This window comes from Anas acuta, chromosome 1 (assembly GCF_963932015.1).
Source record: "Anas acuta chromosome 1, bAnaAcu1.1, whole genome shotgun sequence".
In the NCBI taxonomy this organism is placed as follows: Eukaryota; Metazoa; Chordata; class Aves; order Anseriformes; family Anatidae; genus Anas; species Anas acuta.
In genome coordinates, this window is record NC_088979.1 from 191,915,297 (window position 1) to 191,928,789 (window position 13,493).

At 39.9% G+C, this 13,493-nt stretch overlaps 1 protein-coding gene across 1 annotated transcript in view; it reads left to right on the forward strand.

The window, feature by feature from the left end:
- The window catches only part of SLC26A5 (solute carrier family 26 member 5), a 33,970-nt gene that overhangs the window by 12,290 nt on the left and 8,187 nt on the right, over positions 1 to 13,493 (forward strand). The window contains exons 3-13 of the mRNA XM_068669850.1: positions 509 to 722; positions 2,604 to 2,743; positions 6,393 to 6,503; positions 7,037 to 7,218; positions 7,693 to 7,857; positions 8,816 to 8,968; positions 10,224 to 10,306; positions 10,398 to 10,545; positions 11,401 to 11,514; positions 11,823 to 11,900; positions 12,790 to 12,885. Coding sequence (XP_068525951.1) covers positions 568 to 722; positions 2,604 to 2,743; positions 6,393 to 6,503; positions 7,037 to 7,218; positions 7,693 to 7,857; positions 8,816 to 8,968; positions 10,224 to 10,306; positions 10,398 to 10,545; positions 11,401 to 11,514; positions 11,823 to 11,900; positions 12,790 to 12,885 — 1,425 coding nt within the window. The 5' untranslated portion in view covers positions 509 to 567. The remainder of the gene's footprint in view (positions 1 to 508; positions 723 to 2,603; positions 2,744 to 6,392; positions 6,504 to 7,036; positions 7,219 to 7,692; positions 7,858 to 8,815; positions 8,969 to 10,223; positions 10,307 to 10,397; positions 10,546 to 11,400; positions 11,515 to 11,822; positions 11,901 to 12,789; positions 12,886 to 13,493) is intronic.

A 13,493-nucleotide genomic window follows, 5' to 3' on the forward strand; every position in this document is an offset into this window, starting at 1 on the left:
AGAAGCCTCAGAAACAGGGAAGAGAAGGCAGGTGAATAGATGCAGCAGGAAGCAACTGGTTACCTGGCAAAAAAGAAGTGGCTTTCTTATTGGTAAAGTTGGAGTTCTGCCTTTTGGAGATGGATGTGGCAGTTTGTGAGTAAGCAGGAAGTAACTCAGCAATAAAGCAATCTCCCTTCGATGCTGGTGTTTCCTTTAGAAACTGAGGAGGGAATGAGCAGATAAGCACGAATATAACCTTCCATTTTTGTGTTTCTGCAATTATTTACAAAGTAATTAATGCAAAAGCTTTCTTTACCTAAGAGAAGCACAAACATAATGGCTTGCATACAGTAAAGATCATGAGTGTAATTTATTTACTTACCGTTACAGACCATCTAATCTGTGCTTTTAGACATTGTTCACAGATCTGGTACCTGGCTTGTCCAAGTACACTCTGAAAGGAAATGTCAAAAAAGAGGTTCAAAAACTGACGTTCAGCAACCAAACTCTTTTTGTCTACCACCAGGTTGTTCTGCGGAGACTGTCGAGCTCTTCTTCTGTGGCTTCTGCTCAGTGAGATCAGCTATGGAATACACTCAAGAACACGGAGCATGTCTTGAGCAAACGCAGAAGTACTGTGTGGAGAGACCAATATATAACCAAGAGATCTTGCAAGGACAGCTGCGCAGGCGGGACAGAACACCTCAGACTTTAAGGCAGAAGATTGCACACTCTTGTCGGTAGGTTTTTGTGTCTTATGTTTGTTTTATTGGTTAGAGCCATTCTGGTTCTAAATTTATCCATGTACATAGCTGGACGTTTCTTCAAAGAAACCTATAAGACAAAAACCCTACTTTGATTTTCAGCAAGACCATGATGAAGTTGTGTTATGAGTTTTTATAGGGTAATCTGTAACTAAATTAAAAATGGTTGGGTAAACTAGTTCATTAGTTCATGCCTTCGTTAAATTGAAAAGGAAAATATGCAGCATGGGAATGCAAAGTATTAGTCAAATCATGTGACATCTGAATTCATAAGAGCCAGGAAAATATCTGGCCTTTTTAAATGGAAAGTCTTATGGCCAAATTAAGCCTGCTGTAGTGATTGGCAACCCTGCCCAGAGCTGGAGGGTTGAAACTAGATGTTCTTTTAAGTCCTTTTCAATGCAGGCCATTCTCTGATTCTGTGATTCTATGAAATTTGTGCTTCACATAAGCATTTCACAGAAGAAGAATGGAAGCACATGACAGCTGTGTAGAAGTCTTTATTATTAGCCTAATAAGGACTTAATAGAGGTACTCCATAGCTTTTAACTAACTACCTTGGAACCTAAATATTTTCTGGTTAGACATAAAATGTCTTTAACTGTGAAATTCTTGAACCATTGTGCCAGGGCGGAATGGAGAGAAACTTCTTCTAGTTATTTTTCATTAGCTTTATACTTACCAGAGCTTCATTTGCAGAGTTCACACAGTTGTTTGCCAGAACCTTGTTCTACAAGACAACAAATGATTTCTGCCTGTATGTCTGTTGAATATTCCTGTCCCCATGGTTTGACATTTAGAGATTTACTTTGGTTAATGGAATGACCATTCTAATGGTCATGGCACCTAATTCCACCTCAAAAGAACATATCTGTCCCAAATTAAAAATGCATGGAACAAAATCCTCCTGAGCTGTGACTTCCTGCAATTCAGTCTGTTGAAACATGAAGTGAGGGTGACCAGTTCCTCTCTCACTTGTAGCAGTAAGCTTCTTCACTACGTCATTTAGTTCCATGAGTATTTGGAAATATTAACGAATCTCTGTGGTTCTCTTGCAGTTCCCCAACTCAGAGAAGCATTTGTATACTCCCAGTGTTATGTTTTTGCCCAAGGTTAAACTTTCTTACCACAGTGAAATCAACGCATGATGCATGACAGTGCTGAATAGAGATATGTAGTTCTTGGCCCTGTTCATTTGTCATGAGTCAGGGTTTCAAAAGGTTAATAACTCTGCTAAAAGACACAGGGATCAGTGTTGCTGACTTCAGTGCCTTTTTTTCCAGGGTAAAGGAGGGTTATGTTCTCAAATAGCTTTAAAATTAGCCTGTCAGTACGTGACAGTAAAAAGCATTAGTAAAATAGTAGTAAAAAAAAAAAAGTGTTAAAATGTCAAAAGTTATAATAAAAAAGCTTAAAGCATGCAGGCAGTAAATAAAAATAGGAAGAAGCACAGTAAAGTATTTTGAGACGTATGAGGGAAAAACACTGTCTGAAAGGAAGTTATCCTTGGGATTGTTACTAGAGAAATCATCTCAGCCACAAGTACTGGGTGACTGCCTGGTTGTGCACGGACGTGAAGTTCCACTTCCCTCTGAAGTTCAGCCTCACAAGGCTGTGGTTCTCTTCTCCAGGGCCATAAGGTTCTGTGATTCTCTTCTCCAGAGCAACAGCCAATGTGATAAAGGACTGACTTAATTGGAGTCATAGTTGTTTGTGCTTAACCTTTGTGCAGAAGCCACTGTAATCAGGGATCTGAGTCTGCATTTCACGGAGCTGTTGTCCTGCATAGGGATGAAATACATTTTTTTTTTTGACCTACTAGTGCCTAACTTTTTCTTTCTGCTTTGTCTTTTTCAGTTGTTCCTCTAAGAAAGCCAAGTCTCACCTTTACAGTTTCTTACCAATTTTAAAATGGCTTCCCAGTTACCCAGTGAAGGAATACTTATTAGGAGACATTATCTCAGGTATAAGCACTGGAGTTATGCAGCTTCCTCAAGGTGGGTATCTCTCTGGATTTATTCATCATCTTTGATTTTCTGCATATATTTTTATGGTAGTGGTTGGCTTCCTGAACACATGTTCATGAAAATAGAATGGGCCTTTCAGGTGTTTTTGGAGGTCAGTACAACATTCTGCAGACTAGCCCATGATGAGCATTCCCTCAAATTTAAAGTCAGTGATACGTAGTGAACTCTCTGAAAGAAGCTTACCTTTAAGATCGATACCCACCGTTCTTAATGACAGAACAACTTTTCAGTTTAAATGCATGTTTGCTTAGTGCTCCTAATTATCTTCTGATCTCATTAGGAAAATTGTTGCAAATTCCCCGCAGAGGGAAGCAGTGTCTAATAGAGATAACAGACCTAGTATTTCAGCAGTAGTTCTGGCAGGATGCTCCTCAGGGGAGCAACTGTTGCAGAGGAACCAGACTGAAATCAGTCAGAAGAATGTTCAAGAAACCAGAGACTGATCCCTCTTTTTATTTTAAGGATAGAAGCCACAGGTTTAAGCTGTAACATAGTGGTGGGCAACAATTTACACCGTGGAAATAAGAGTAGCTTGTGTAACAACAATGCAAACCTGTGGAATTTCTATGAATTTAGTTGGAAGCTTTACACCCAGCAGAGCCAGGCTCTGAAGCAGCATCAGACTCTCTAGAAGACGAAGAGAAAACGTGTTTTCACTGCTCTGTTCCGTTCTTGGTGACTGGAATGAAGCCTTTTATTTAGCCTGACACTTTACTGTCAGCAATTTCAGAACTGCTATGGCATTGAAAAGTGACAGCATTTTTATTGCAGTGCTGTTATGGGGTGCCAGCATTTCTCTGGGAATGGCAGCTTCATGACAACTGCTGCAGTCCCAGTAGATTTCCCCAGGAGGTCTTGGATTGGAAAGAATCCTTGGTTTTGTACAGAGCCCAGTCCCACTGGGATCCTCATGCTGAGGGTAATTACACGTACATAAGTTTACTTGTGTTTTGGCTTATTTCATATTTCCACCTCATTCACTGCTTTTGAGGCTGAACCAGGCCTGAATAATGAATCTATAAATCTGAGAAACCTAGGTTTTGATAGGGGGTGACCCATTAAAGGAATGGAGTATTCTAACAGTGCAATTGACCTTTTTATTTCTGCAACTTCCCAGATTTATAATTCTTTTATAATTAAGATTATTTTTTCTTACACAAACATTAACATCAATTTAACTTATCTTAAACTGGTAAGTTATGTGGTTAACTGTTAGATAAATCTGTGGTGCACTGGGCACAAACATCACCAGTTGTATACCAAGATACAGTTTACTTGATGGCCAGATAAGGGCACTCAAAGTGGTTAGGAGTGAACTTTATACTTAATTTTGTGACTTTGTTTTAAATTAAACATTATTCTTCCCTCCGGTGATTACAGACATACCCTTGAACTGTTTCTAATCTTTCCCTTTCTGAAAAGACATAAGCTGAACTTTTATTTTTCTGGAATGGATGTAATTATAGCAAGCTTGAGGTCAAAGAAGCCTGGGAATCATTCCAGAAGGAACTACAATTACCAGGGTGTTTGAGCACTGAACTCCTGTCATGTCAATATCTCTTCCTTTCCTTGGCACTGAGAGCTTTTAAAAAATGCCAGTACAAATGAAAAGGAAAGGGACTAAAAGGGTACTCAAATCAGGAACTTCGCATTGACCCACCCTCCTGGACTGACACCACTAGCTTTCAGTTCTAGTCGCTTTTACTACTAAGTTCATCACAATATTAAAGGCCAGGGTGTTATGGTACAGGGTGTTCCGCTGGTGCTCTTGGCAGGAGATAGCCCCTGGGACAAAGGATGTATGTGGGATGACTTTCAGATGTGCTTGATCAAAAGAACATTGCTGCAAGTGAATAACAGCATTGCCAGTCCAGCCCTGTTAGGAATAGGAATTCTTGGTTAGGTCGGGTCTCAAACATTGTTTAGGAAGTGAGCAAGACCCCGTGAGCTATTGCACAGCACAAGAGCACTTGGATGACACAGATCATTTCCTAGCTTGTACTTTCAGGATAAACCTAATGCTTTGACTCTCAACTGAAACATAAATTAACAGGGAGAAGTGTTTTAGAGTATCACTGGCTCTCCTTTGGGGTTGAATGTGGGCAGCCGAGCTCCACCACAACTGCTCTGACTCCCCCTCCTCAAAGGGAAAGAGAAAGAAAATACAATAAAAAGGGCTCAAGGGTTGAGATAAGAATGGGGAGATCGCTCAACAATATTGTCATGGGCAAAACCAGACTCAGCATAGGGAGTTTAGAGAAATTTATTGCCTGTTACTGACAAGCTAGAAAAGTGAGAAACAAAGAAAACAAACAAAAACCACTTTCTCTCCCTTCACCCTTTTCTACCTTTTCCCCCCAAGTGGCACAGGGGAACAAGGAATGGGGGTTGAGGTCAGTCTGTAGTACTTCATCTCCACCACTCCTCGGTCACTCTGCCCCTGCTGCATGTGGGGTCCCTCTCACGGGATGCCGTCCTTCCCAAACTGAGCCTGTGGGGGCTGCCCACAGGCAGCAGCTCTTCAAGACCTGCTTCCACACGGCTCTGTACCACAGGGTCCATCCCCCAGGAGCAAACTGCTCCAGCACGGGTCCCCCACGGGCAGCAGCTCCCCCCAGACCCCCTGCTTCTGCGTGGGCTCCTCTCCACGGGCTGCAGCTCCGGCCCAGGGCCTGCTCCTGCGGGGGCTCTCGATGGGCTGCAACCTGCTCCAGCCCACATCCACCTGCTCCACCAGGGGCTCCTCCACAACTGCAGCTGCCCAGGATGGTTACCCTCCGTATCATGGGATGCACGTGGTTTACCAGTGAGCCCAGTCCCATGACAAGCACCCGTTCAGTCCCATCAAGGGAGAGCACTGGGGGAGGTGTTCCTCAGAGCTCTTCTCCCACAGCTTCATCCCCGTGCTTGTCAGCTCCACCAACAAAGGGGAATGGTGTGGATCCATTGCATGGGGCTTGGCGTGTCTAAACAACAAAAAGGACTCAATGTACTGAATAGACCGGGAGAAATCCCAGGCTGTATAAGCTCAATGTCCTTACAGAGCATAAGCAATGCTTCCCTGCTTGTTTTACACTTCAGAGCATGTTTTGTGGAACTGCAAACAGTTAGGTAATCCCACTTATTCTGGAATGAGGGGGGAGAGAGGAAGAAAGTGCTCAATCACAGCTTGCCATGAAGGTCATGTCTGATTAAAAAGGAGGAGAAAAATCAAACGTGTCTGCTGGTTATGTTGTTTCAGGTTTGGGGCAGCGGGGAGTTTATTAATTTATTGACAGATCAGAACAAAAGCAATCAAAAGTGTTGGTGATTATGAAATGCTTCTAGGCAAAACAGTGAGTGCACAACTGGGCACATGCACACAAACATGCCCACACACATCTGCAACACCTGTGATTTTAGACTTGTGGTTTCCTGAGTTAAACCTCTTAGGTTTCTAGGCGCTCTCCTACATTATTATACGTATTTACGACTATTTCCTGCAAGACTTACCTTCTAAATCTGTGATGTATCACTAGTGTTCGTGTTAGATTAGTTCAACCCTTGAAGGCTTAAATCCTTACACTTCAAATGGTTTCTTACTCTTTGCCTAACATACATATTTGTATCTGTTTTCTAGGGTTAGCTTATGCTTTGCTGGCAGCTGTTCCCCCAGTGTTCGGCCTTTATTCTTCATTTTATCCTGTCTTTCTGTATACTTTTTTTGGGACCTCCAAACACATATCAATAGGTAAGTCTATATAGACAACTGAAATTCGGTGTGCATGTCCAAAAAAAAAAAAGGTGGATAAATAGAAAGTGTGTCTGTTTTCCGTTAAGTCACATTTAAGTGAATAAGAGGTGCATTGTTAAGGCTTGACACATTTGTGGGTTTTACTGTTAATTTATCCATCCTACTTAGGAAAGAACAGAAGAGCATTTTTTTCAGGTTAGATCTAGAAATGTGCACTGTGAACTCCTGAACTATAATTTCCTCTTTGTAGTCAACTCTCTGTGTGGCCACAAGTTTAATTTGCGTAACAGAAACTGAAATTAAAAAAGATGGTATTTACTTACCATAGTGGTCTGTGTTCAACATCTAAGTAGCTTTAATGGTGCAGAGTACTGGAGCAGACGTTGGGACTAAAAACTACAATATTCTTGAAGAAAACTATTATTAATTTAGTTCCACAGATCTATGCAGGTCTTTGTTAGGAAGCCTAGGACTGTTCCTAAAAAATGCCAGTATTCTAACCAATTGTTTTCCTCTCCCTCTGATTCCAGGCACTTTTGCTGTGATTAGTATGATGGTTGGAGGGGTAGCTGTTAGACAAGTGCCTGATGAGGTGATTTCTGTGGGCTATAACGCAACGAACACTACGTATGCCTCCGAATATTACAGCAACAGGGATTTCAAACGGGTGCAGGTGGCTGTGACTCTTGCATTTCTTTCAGGAATTATCCAGGTACGTGCTTGCAGTTGCAAGGGGCACTGGGTCCTAGTGGGTCCCCTTTCAATAGACACTTTAGCAGTGTGCAATGTAGAATGCAGTCTGCTTCTTGGCAGAAGTGATTTGTGGGGAGATACCTTGGAGGCAAGTCTGTGTCAGGGCATCGTGGCTTAGAGTGAAACACAGGACTTCCCCTTTCATTTTTTTTTATCCTGTCAGAAAAACTCTACTTGATGTTCTCTGGTATGTCCCTAAATGCATCCAAATACACGTTTGCGTGTATTCCACATGGCACCTGCCAGTGGCGTGGAAGATTTGGTGCATTGGTGGCTGCTCACTGACTGTAGCTCTGGTAGGGCCAGGTTCAGGTCTGCCTGATCTGGCTGGGCACTGGGGTAAGAAGATGTGTCCCGTGGTCTGTCTGCTATGTAGTGATGATGTTCAGGCTATAGTAAGACTCACACTGTTACTGTTTCTCTTCTTCATTAGTTGTGTTTAGGTCTCCTTCGATTTGGGTTTGTAGCCATCTATTTAACAGAGCCTCTGGTGCGAGGATTTACTACTGCTGCTGCAGTTCATGTCTTCACTTCTCAGTTAAAGTATCTCCTTGGAGTTAAGACTAACCGATACAGCGGACCCCTCTCAGTTGTGTATGTAAGTAGCTACCTTTACTAAATATGCAAATTCTACATTGTCACGAACTATTAGTTAAGCCTTTTTCTACTGAATTTCTAATGATTATTTCATAATGATTTCTAATTATTATTTCTTAATATGCTGTTAGTTCACTAATCCAGAAAACAGAAATACTAACTGCTAAATAAATAGGAGGGAAAGTATACTTTCAAGATGTACTGCCAGGACCCTGATAATACCCTGACAGTTGATGTAATTTTCCATCTGTCTTTTTCAAAGATATTTTTCTTCAATTTTTTTTTTTTTTTCAGAGACCTCTCCAGAGGTCTTTTATTTCATTTCTTAAAATGCAGTGAAAGGAGTAATGGGTAGAGGAATCACACCCTAGCAACTTGTGTGTTCTAAGAAGCTTCCTTTCCTAACACCCTTTTTAATAATGTTTTTCAACTGAAACATATTTGCAATAATGGCCAGTTCAGCAGTGTTGCAAGGTCATTGTTATTTCATCATATTACTATGGTAACCTCAATTATTATATCAGCAGCTTTATTGTTTTAGAATGGTTTATGCAGCTCTAAATAGATATGACTTGCCAACAAATATTTGAAGGTATTAGAAGGGGTTGATATTTATTGCTTTCAGGTACTTGCCAGGATGAAATATGTGTGAAAATGCTGAGCATGAGATGTGGTTTAGTTTAGACTTTTTCCCCCATAATAGAGATTTTTCTTCAAATTTCTACCCCATTTGAGGAAGACTGGTATTATAAATTATTGCAAGTGTACCTCCCTCATTGAGATATTCTGAACTTCTGTATTTTAATGGAACAATGGGGATTTTAGTGAGGCAGTGATTAACTATGGTTATAGATGCAGAATAAAAACAGCAGTGTATAATTTGTTCTTTTGTGGCAAATTTCCTAATAAAACAAATACGATCTTCATGGAGTAATTATAATACTTCTATTGTGTTACAGAGCATAGTTGCTGTGTTTTCAAAAATAACAACGACCAATGTTGCTGCACTGATTGTTGGATTAACGTGCATTGTTCTGTTGTTGATTGGCAAGGAAATCAATCTCCGCTATAAGAAAAAGCTCCCAGTTCCTATTCCTATGGAGATAATTGTGGTAAGTCGGTTGAGAAGTTCTTTAGCTAAATTATTTAACTATTCTAAAGCTGTGAAATTGATATCATTGTCTATCAAGTCTAATTGGGCTTTAGGGTAACCTGTTGAACATGATTTATTTGAGATTTGATCCAACTGAATGTTTCAGTGCTCATGAGGTTAGGGTCTGACGTGCCCAAGTTTTAGGCACAAAGTCCCAAAGAGGAATTGAAAACCCAGTTAAACAGCCATAGTCCCCTGTGGTAATGGGAAGGTGGAGATTTGTTGTAAAACCCACTCTACCCTGGAGTTGTGGCGCCTGAATGAGTCTCTGCAAGACATGCCTCTGAGTGGCATGGAGTACAGGAGCTCAGAATCCCCTCCTGAAGGAGATGCTTATGGATGCTGGATCCAGAAGTTCTGTAGGGCTTGCTTTCCTTTTAAAATGCCTTAGTAGAAAGAAAAGCAGGAACAAGTGGGACTTGCTGCTTAACCTTCCTTTCCCTGAGACTGTGTATTTTTATAATTACCCGTGTATTTTAGTGTAGTTGTTCAAAACAAAATCAGTGCTGCAGTCAGGTATCAGACTATCTTAATAGCACACACCTCACGTAATCTTTCATCTTTAAAGGTGGCTGGAATTAAAAATGAGTTCTCAGGTAACCAGAGCTCTCAAACAACCTACACAAAATCACAGCCAAGGAAGGGAGTAGCTGAAGGCATGAATGCAGTCTTGACAGAAGGAACAAAGAAGGGAGGGAGATGACAGAGATGTTGTACTAGTTTGTTATTTGATTGAAAGGCACTAGCAAAGCAGTCTTACACCTGCAACTTTCATTGCTGCTGCACCAGTTATTTTTGTAGATAACGTGCATTCTGCACACATGAAAGTATGGCAGTGCAGACCCCCTTGACTTGTTCTTGAATTGAATTTCTTAGTACATGCTTTTCTGTGTCTGTTTCCCAATGCATGCTGGCTGGCTCAACTAGAGGGAATCTGAGCGATTCAGATCATATCATATCATGCATATTAACTATATAAAAATTAAAAATAAAACCAGTGAGTTGAAGGTGATGGAGGGAAAATTGTGGAACTTCCTCCTTTTTATCTGCTTCTGTACTCCCTAGCTCTTAGAAAACTGATTGACAAATGAATGCAATCCCTTATGTGTGTTTATAATAAGCTGTTATAAAACTGTTATTAATATAAGCTATTATAAACTGTTATTAGTCCTTCCGATGTTTTGCTACATGATGATGTGTTTATGTTTTTTTAGGTTATTATTGGCACAGGAGTTTCAGCTGGAATGAATCTGACTGAATCATATGGAGTGGATGTTGTAGGGAATATTCCTCAAGGGTAAGGGTGATATTCTTATTTAACCTATACCTTCTCATATAGCATGTACCTTTTATTATAGTAACTTGTAACCTTATATTTATTCTTTAAGGTTAAGAACACCAGCAGTTCCTGAGATTCAGCTCATCCCAGCAATATTTGTGGATGCGATAGCAATAGCAATAGTTGGATTTTCAATGGCTGTATCAATGGCCAAGATCTTTGCCCTTAAACATGGTTACACCATTGATGGGAATCAGGTAAAAATATTTGAGGTTTTCTAGTGATAATTCTCAGTACTGCCTTCATTTGTCTGTTAAAGTAGAAGGGGATATTAGACAAAAGAGGTTTTTCTTTCATTGTGGAATCAGGTCAGGTTTTTGACAGCCTACACATTTAAATGCCAGGAGTGATTTTAAGCTCTTCTGGCTGTGTTTTAATAACCAAATTTGCTTCTAACTTTATTTTGGGAAACTTCTGCTAAAGCTGGATGTGTGCATGAATATTAATTGTGGGGACAGACGATACTTAGGCTATCCTGATGGGCAGCTATTTTACTTGTAGTTTCTTTCACAGCAAAGCATAGAGTTCCCATTTGATAAATACAGTGTCTTCCTGAGTTAAGTATCTAGATCTGTTTTATTCAGAAGATTCCAGGTGCTATAGTTTAACATCACCTGGATGTTAAACTATAGAATTCCTTGTAAACAGGATGTAATGCATGCCAAGTGTTTGTTTAAATGAAACAAAACATTATCTGTATGAGGAACCATTTTTGTCTCAATTTTACTGTTAAAATTCAAGTTATCCCAGGCCTGGAGAAAGTCTTGAAAACAAGCAATTCTATCATTCATTTTAATTTTTAGTCTGACTTATAATAGTAATATTTAAGGATGAGAAATGTCTCTAGCACTTCATCAGATGCTTCATTTAACACAAGATTTAACTTGCATTACCTTGTGTGAGAACCGTGTGAGAACCACAAGTGTAAGCTATGATAAGGTTGCTAGCAAGCACTGTAAATAAGAGGTAGTTATTATTATGTATAGGTAGCTCCACCTTTGTACAGTTGCTAGGTATAACCGCCTTGTGTTTTGCTCTGTTGTTTGACACAGGAACTTATTGCCTTGGGAATATGCAACTCTGTGGGGTCGTTTTTCCAAAGCTTTTCAGTCACTTGTTCAATGTCTCGGAGTCTTGTTCAGGAAAGCACTGGTGGGAAAACTCAGGTATGTAAACCCAAATTTTGAGCCAAAGTTTGTTTTTTCTTTGGACCTCCAAAACAAAAGTCTGGAGCTTTAGAAAATTGCCCTATTCTTGACCTGGGGCTAAAAGAAATAACTAGAGTTGCTCCTGTGTCATATCCATGGTGGACCAAGATAGAAGGCTGCATGACAAGGGAAATGGACAAATTGAGTGGGAGGGATCAAAAGCTTGACTAACCAGCCCTTTGAAGAGTGGTTAGTTAATCAGTAATACAGCCCTTTTGGGGCACATCTTAGTACTTAGATATAATTTCTTGCTTTTTTTTGATCAGATTGCAGGTGCACTCTCTTCAATTATGGTTCTGTTGGTAATTGTGGCTATTGGATACCTCTTTGAACCACTTCCACAGGTAATGTAGCTTTGCCTGTTAGGCATTGCATGTCAGTGGACAGAAGCCAGCTAGTATTGCTTAAAATAGAATGAGGTGGATGATTAATAAGCAAATACAGTTAGGGCTTGACCCAGAAACCTTTAACTTAAAGCAGAAATGTACACAAAATTTAAACTAGCAATGAATAAATATTATGAAGGATCCAGCATGCTTTTTGTTTTCTTTTTCTTTTGGTAGTTCTTTTTAATACTGGCCATTCTAGACTCTGTCTAAAACACAAAACCGGTATCTTCAAATAATCTCCCTTGGATTACAGCATAAGAATTCTGGGAAGAGGTTAAAAAGTTAAAAGAAAGTAACAGATGAGCTGGGAAGGGTTGAGGCTGAATGATGGCTCAGCATCACAAGTTGCTTTTACTGCAATTTTACTTATTTGTATAAAAATACGGTTTTGTGCATAGATATATATTGATTTAAAAAATAAACTTGTTTCTCTTTGTCTTGCATAGGATGATATGCATTTCATTTATTTTTTTTAATAGGAGTATATTGATTTACACCTACATGAATGTCACAGGAATTGTTGGAAGTTATTGAAGAGAAACTTGAATTTGAGACTACAGTCTAGCTACTTTAATTGCAGTAGCATGAAGCTCAGGAATGTATACTTTCTCTTGTCAGGAAAGAGTAAATCAAGCTGTGCTGACTCTGGCTTGCCATTTCTGTGGCTGCAGGAAAAGTGTATCTCTACTGATTTTCTCAAAAAGTTTTTTAAATGGAACATCTGTTCAGTAGACTTGTATCAGTTTTACAAAGCACAGAAAGCAATTATTTTTGATGCTTTGAAGTTCTTATTGGCAATTGTTTTATTTTGCTTCTGAAAATAGCATTTGTGTAATATTCCTAGACAGTGCTAGCTGCAATTGTAATGGTGAACCTGAAAGGAATGTTTAAGCAGTTTGGAGATATCGCGCACTTCTGGAAAACCAGTAAGATCGAGCTGGTGAGTAATGTGCAGCTCAGTGCATATATTGTCCTGTATTAAATGTGCGGCTGCTCTTCTTCCTATCCTCTAAAACAGAGGAGAAACTTACTGAGGAGTTACAGCTTGGTGTTGCTTTGCAGAAGAACATAAGACATTGAGTTGTAAGAACCCTAGGAGAGTGAGCCATTGCAGACAAGAACATTTTTGTTGTCGTTCAACAACCTTTAACTCAGGTCAGAAGTAGTTTAGCTGCGTTAAAAGCAAAGCTTGTGCAGTGTTGCTATAGGAACTGTACTGAATGCTGTGGGGAATGCCTGAGAAGAATTTGAAATAGAGTCACAAAGAAAACTACTTGAAGGTATTTGTCATCTTTGAAGACAAACCAAAAACCTGCCCAAAGTAGTTTTCTGGCTTAACTGGCAACATGTTTGTTGTTGACCCAAGGCCAGAAGATTCGTGATTTGCAGCAGTGGCTCTTGAGACCCCCATGCTTATTTCTGGGGGAACTCGGAAACGTGACAGAGACCACAATGTACAGACACATAGGTAGTCTTTGACCAGGTGAAGCAGATAAACAACTTCAAGAGCTATCATATATATATGACTTGCCATCATATATATCGTGA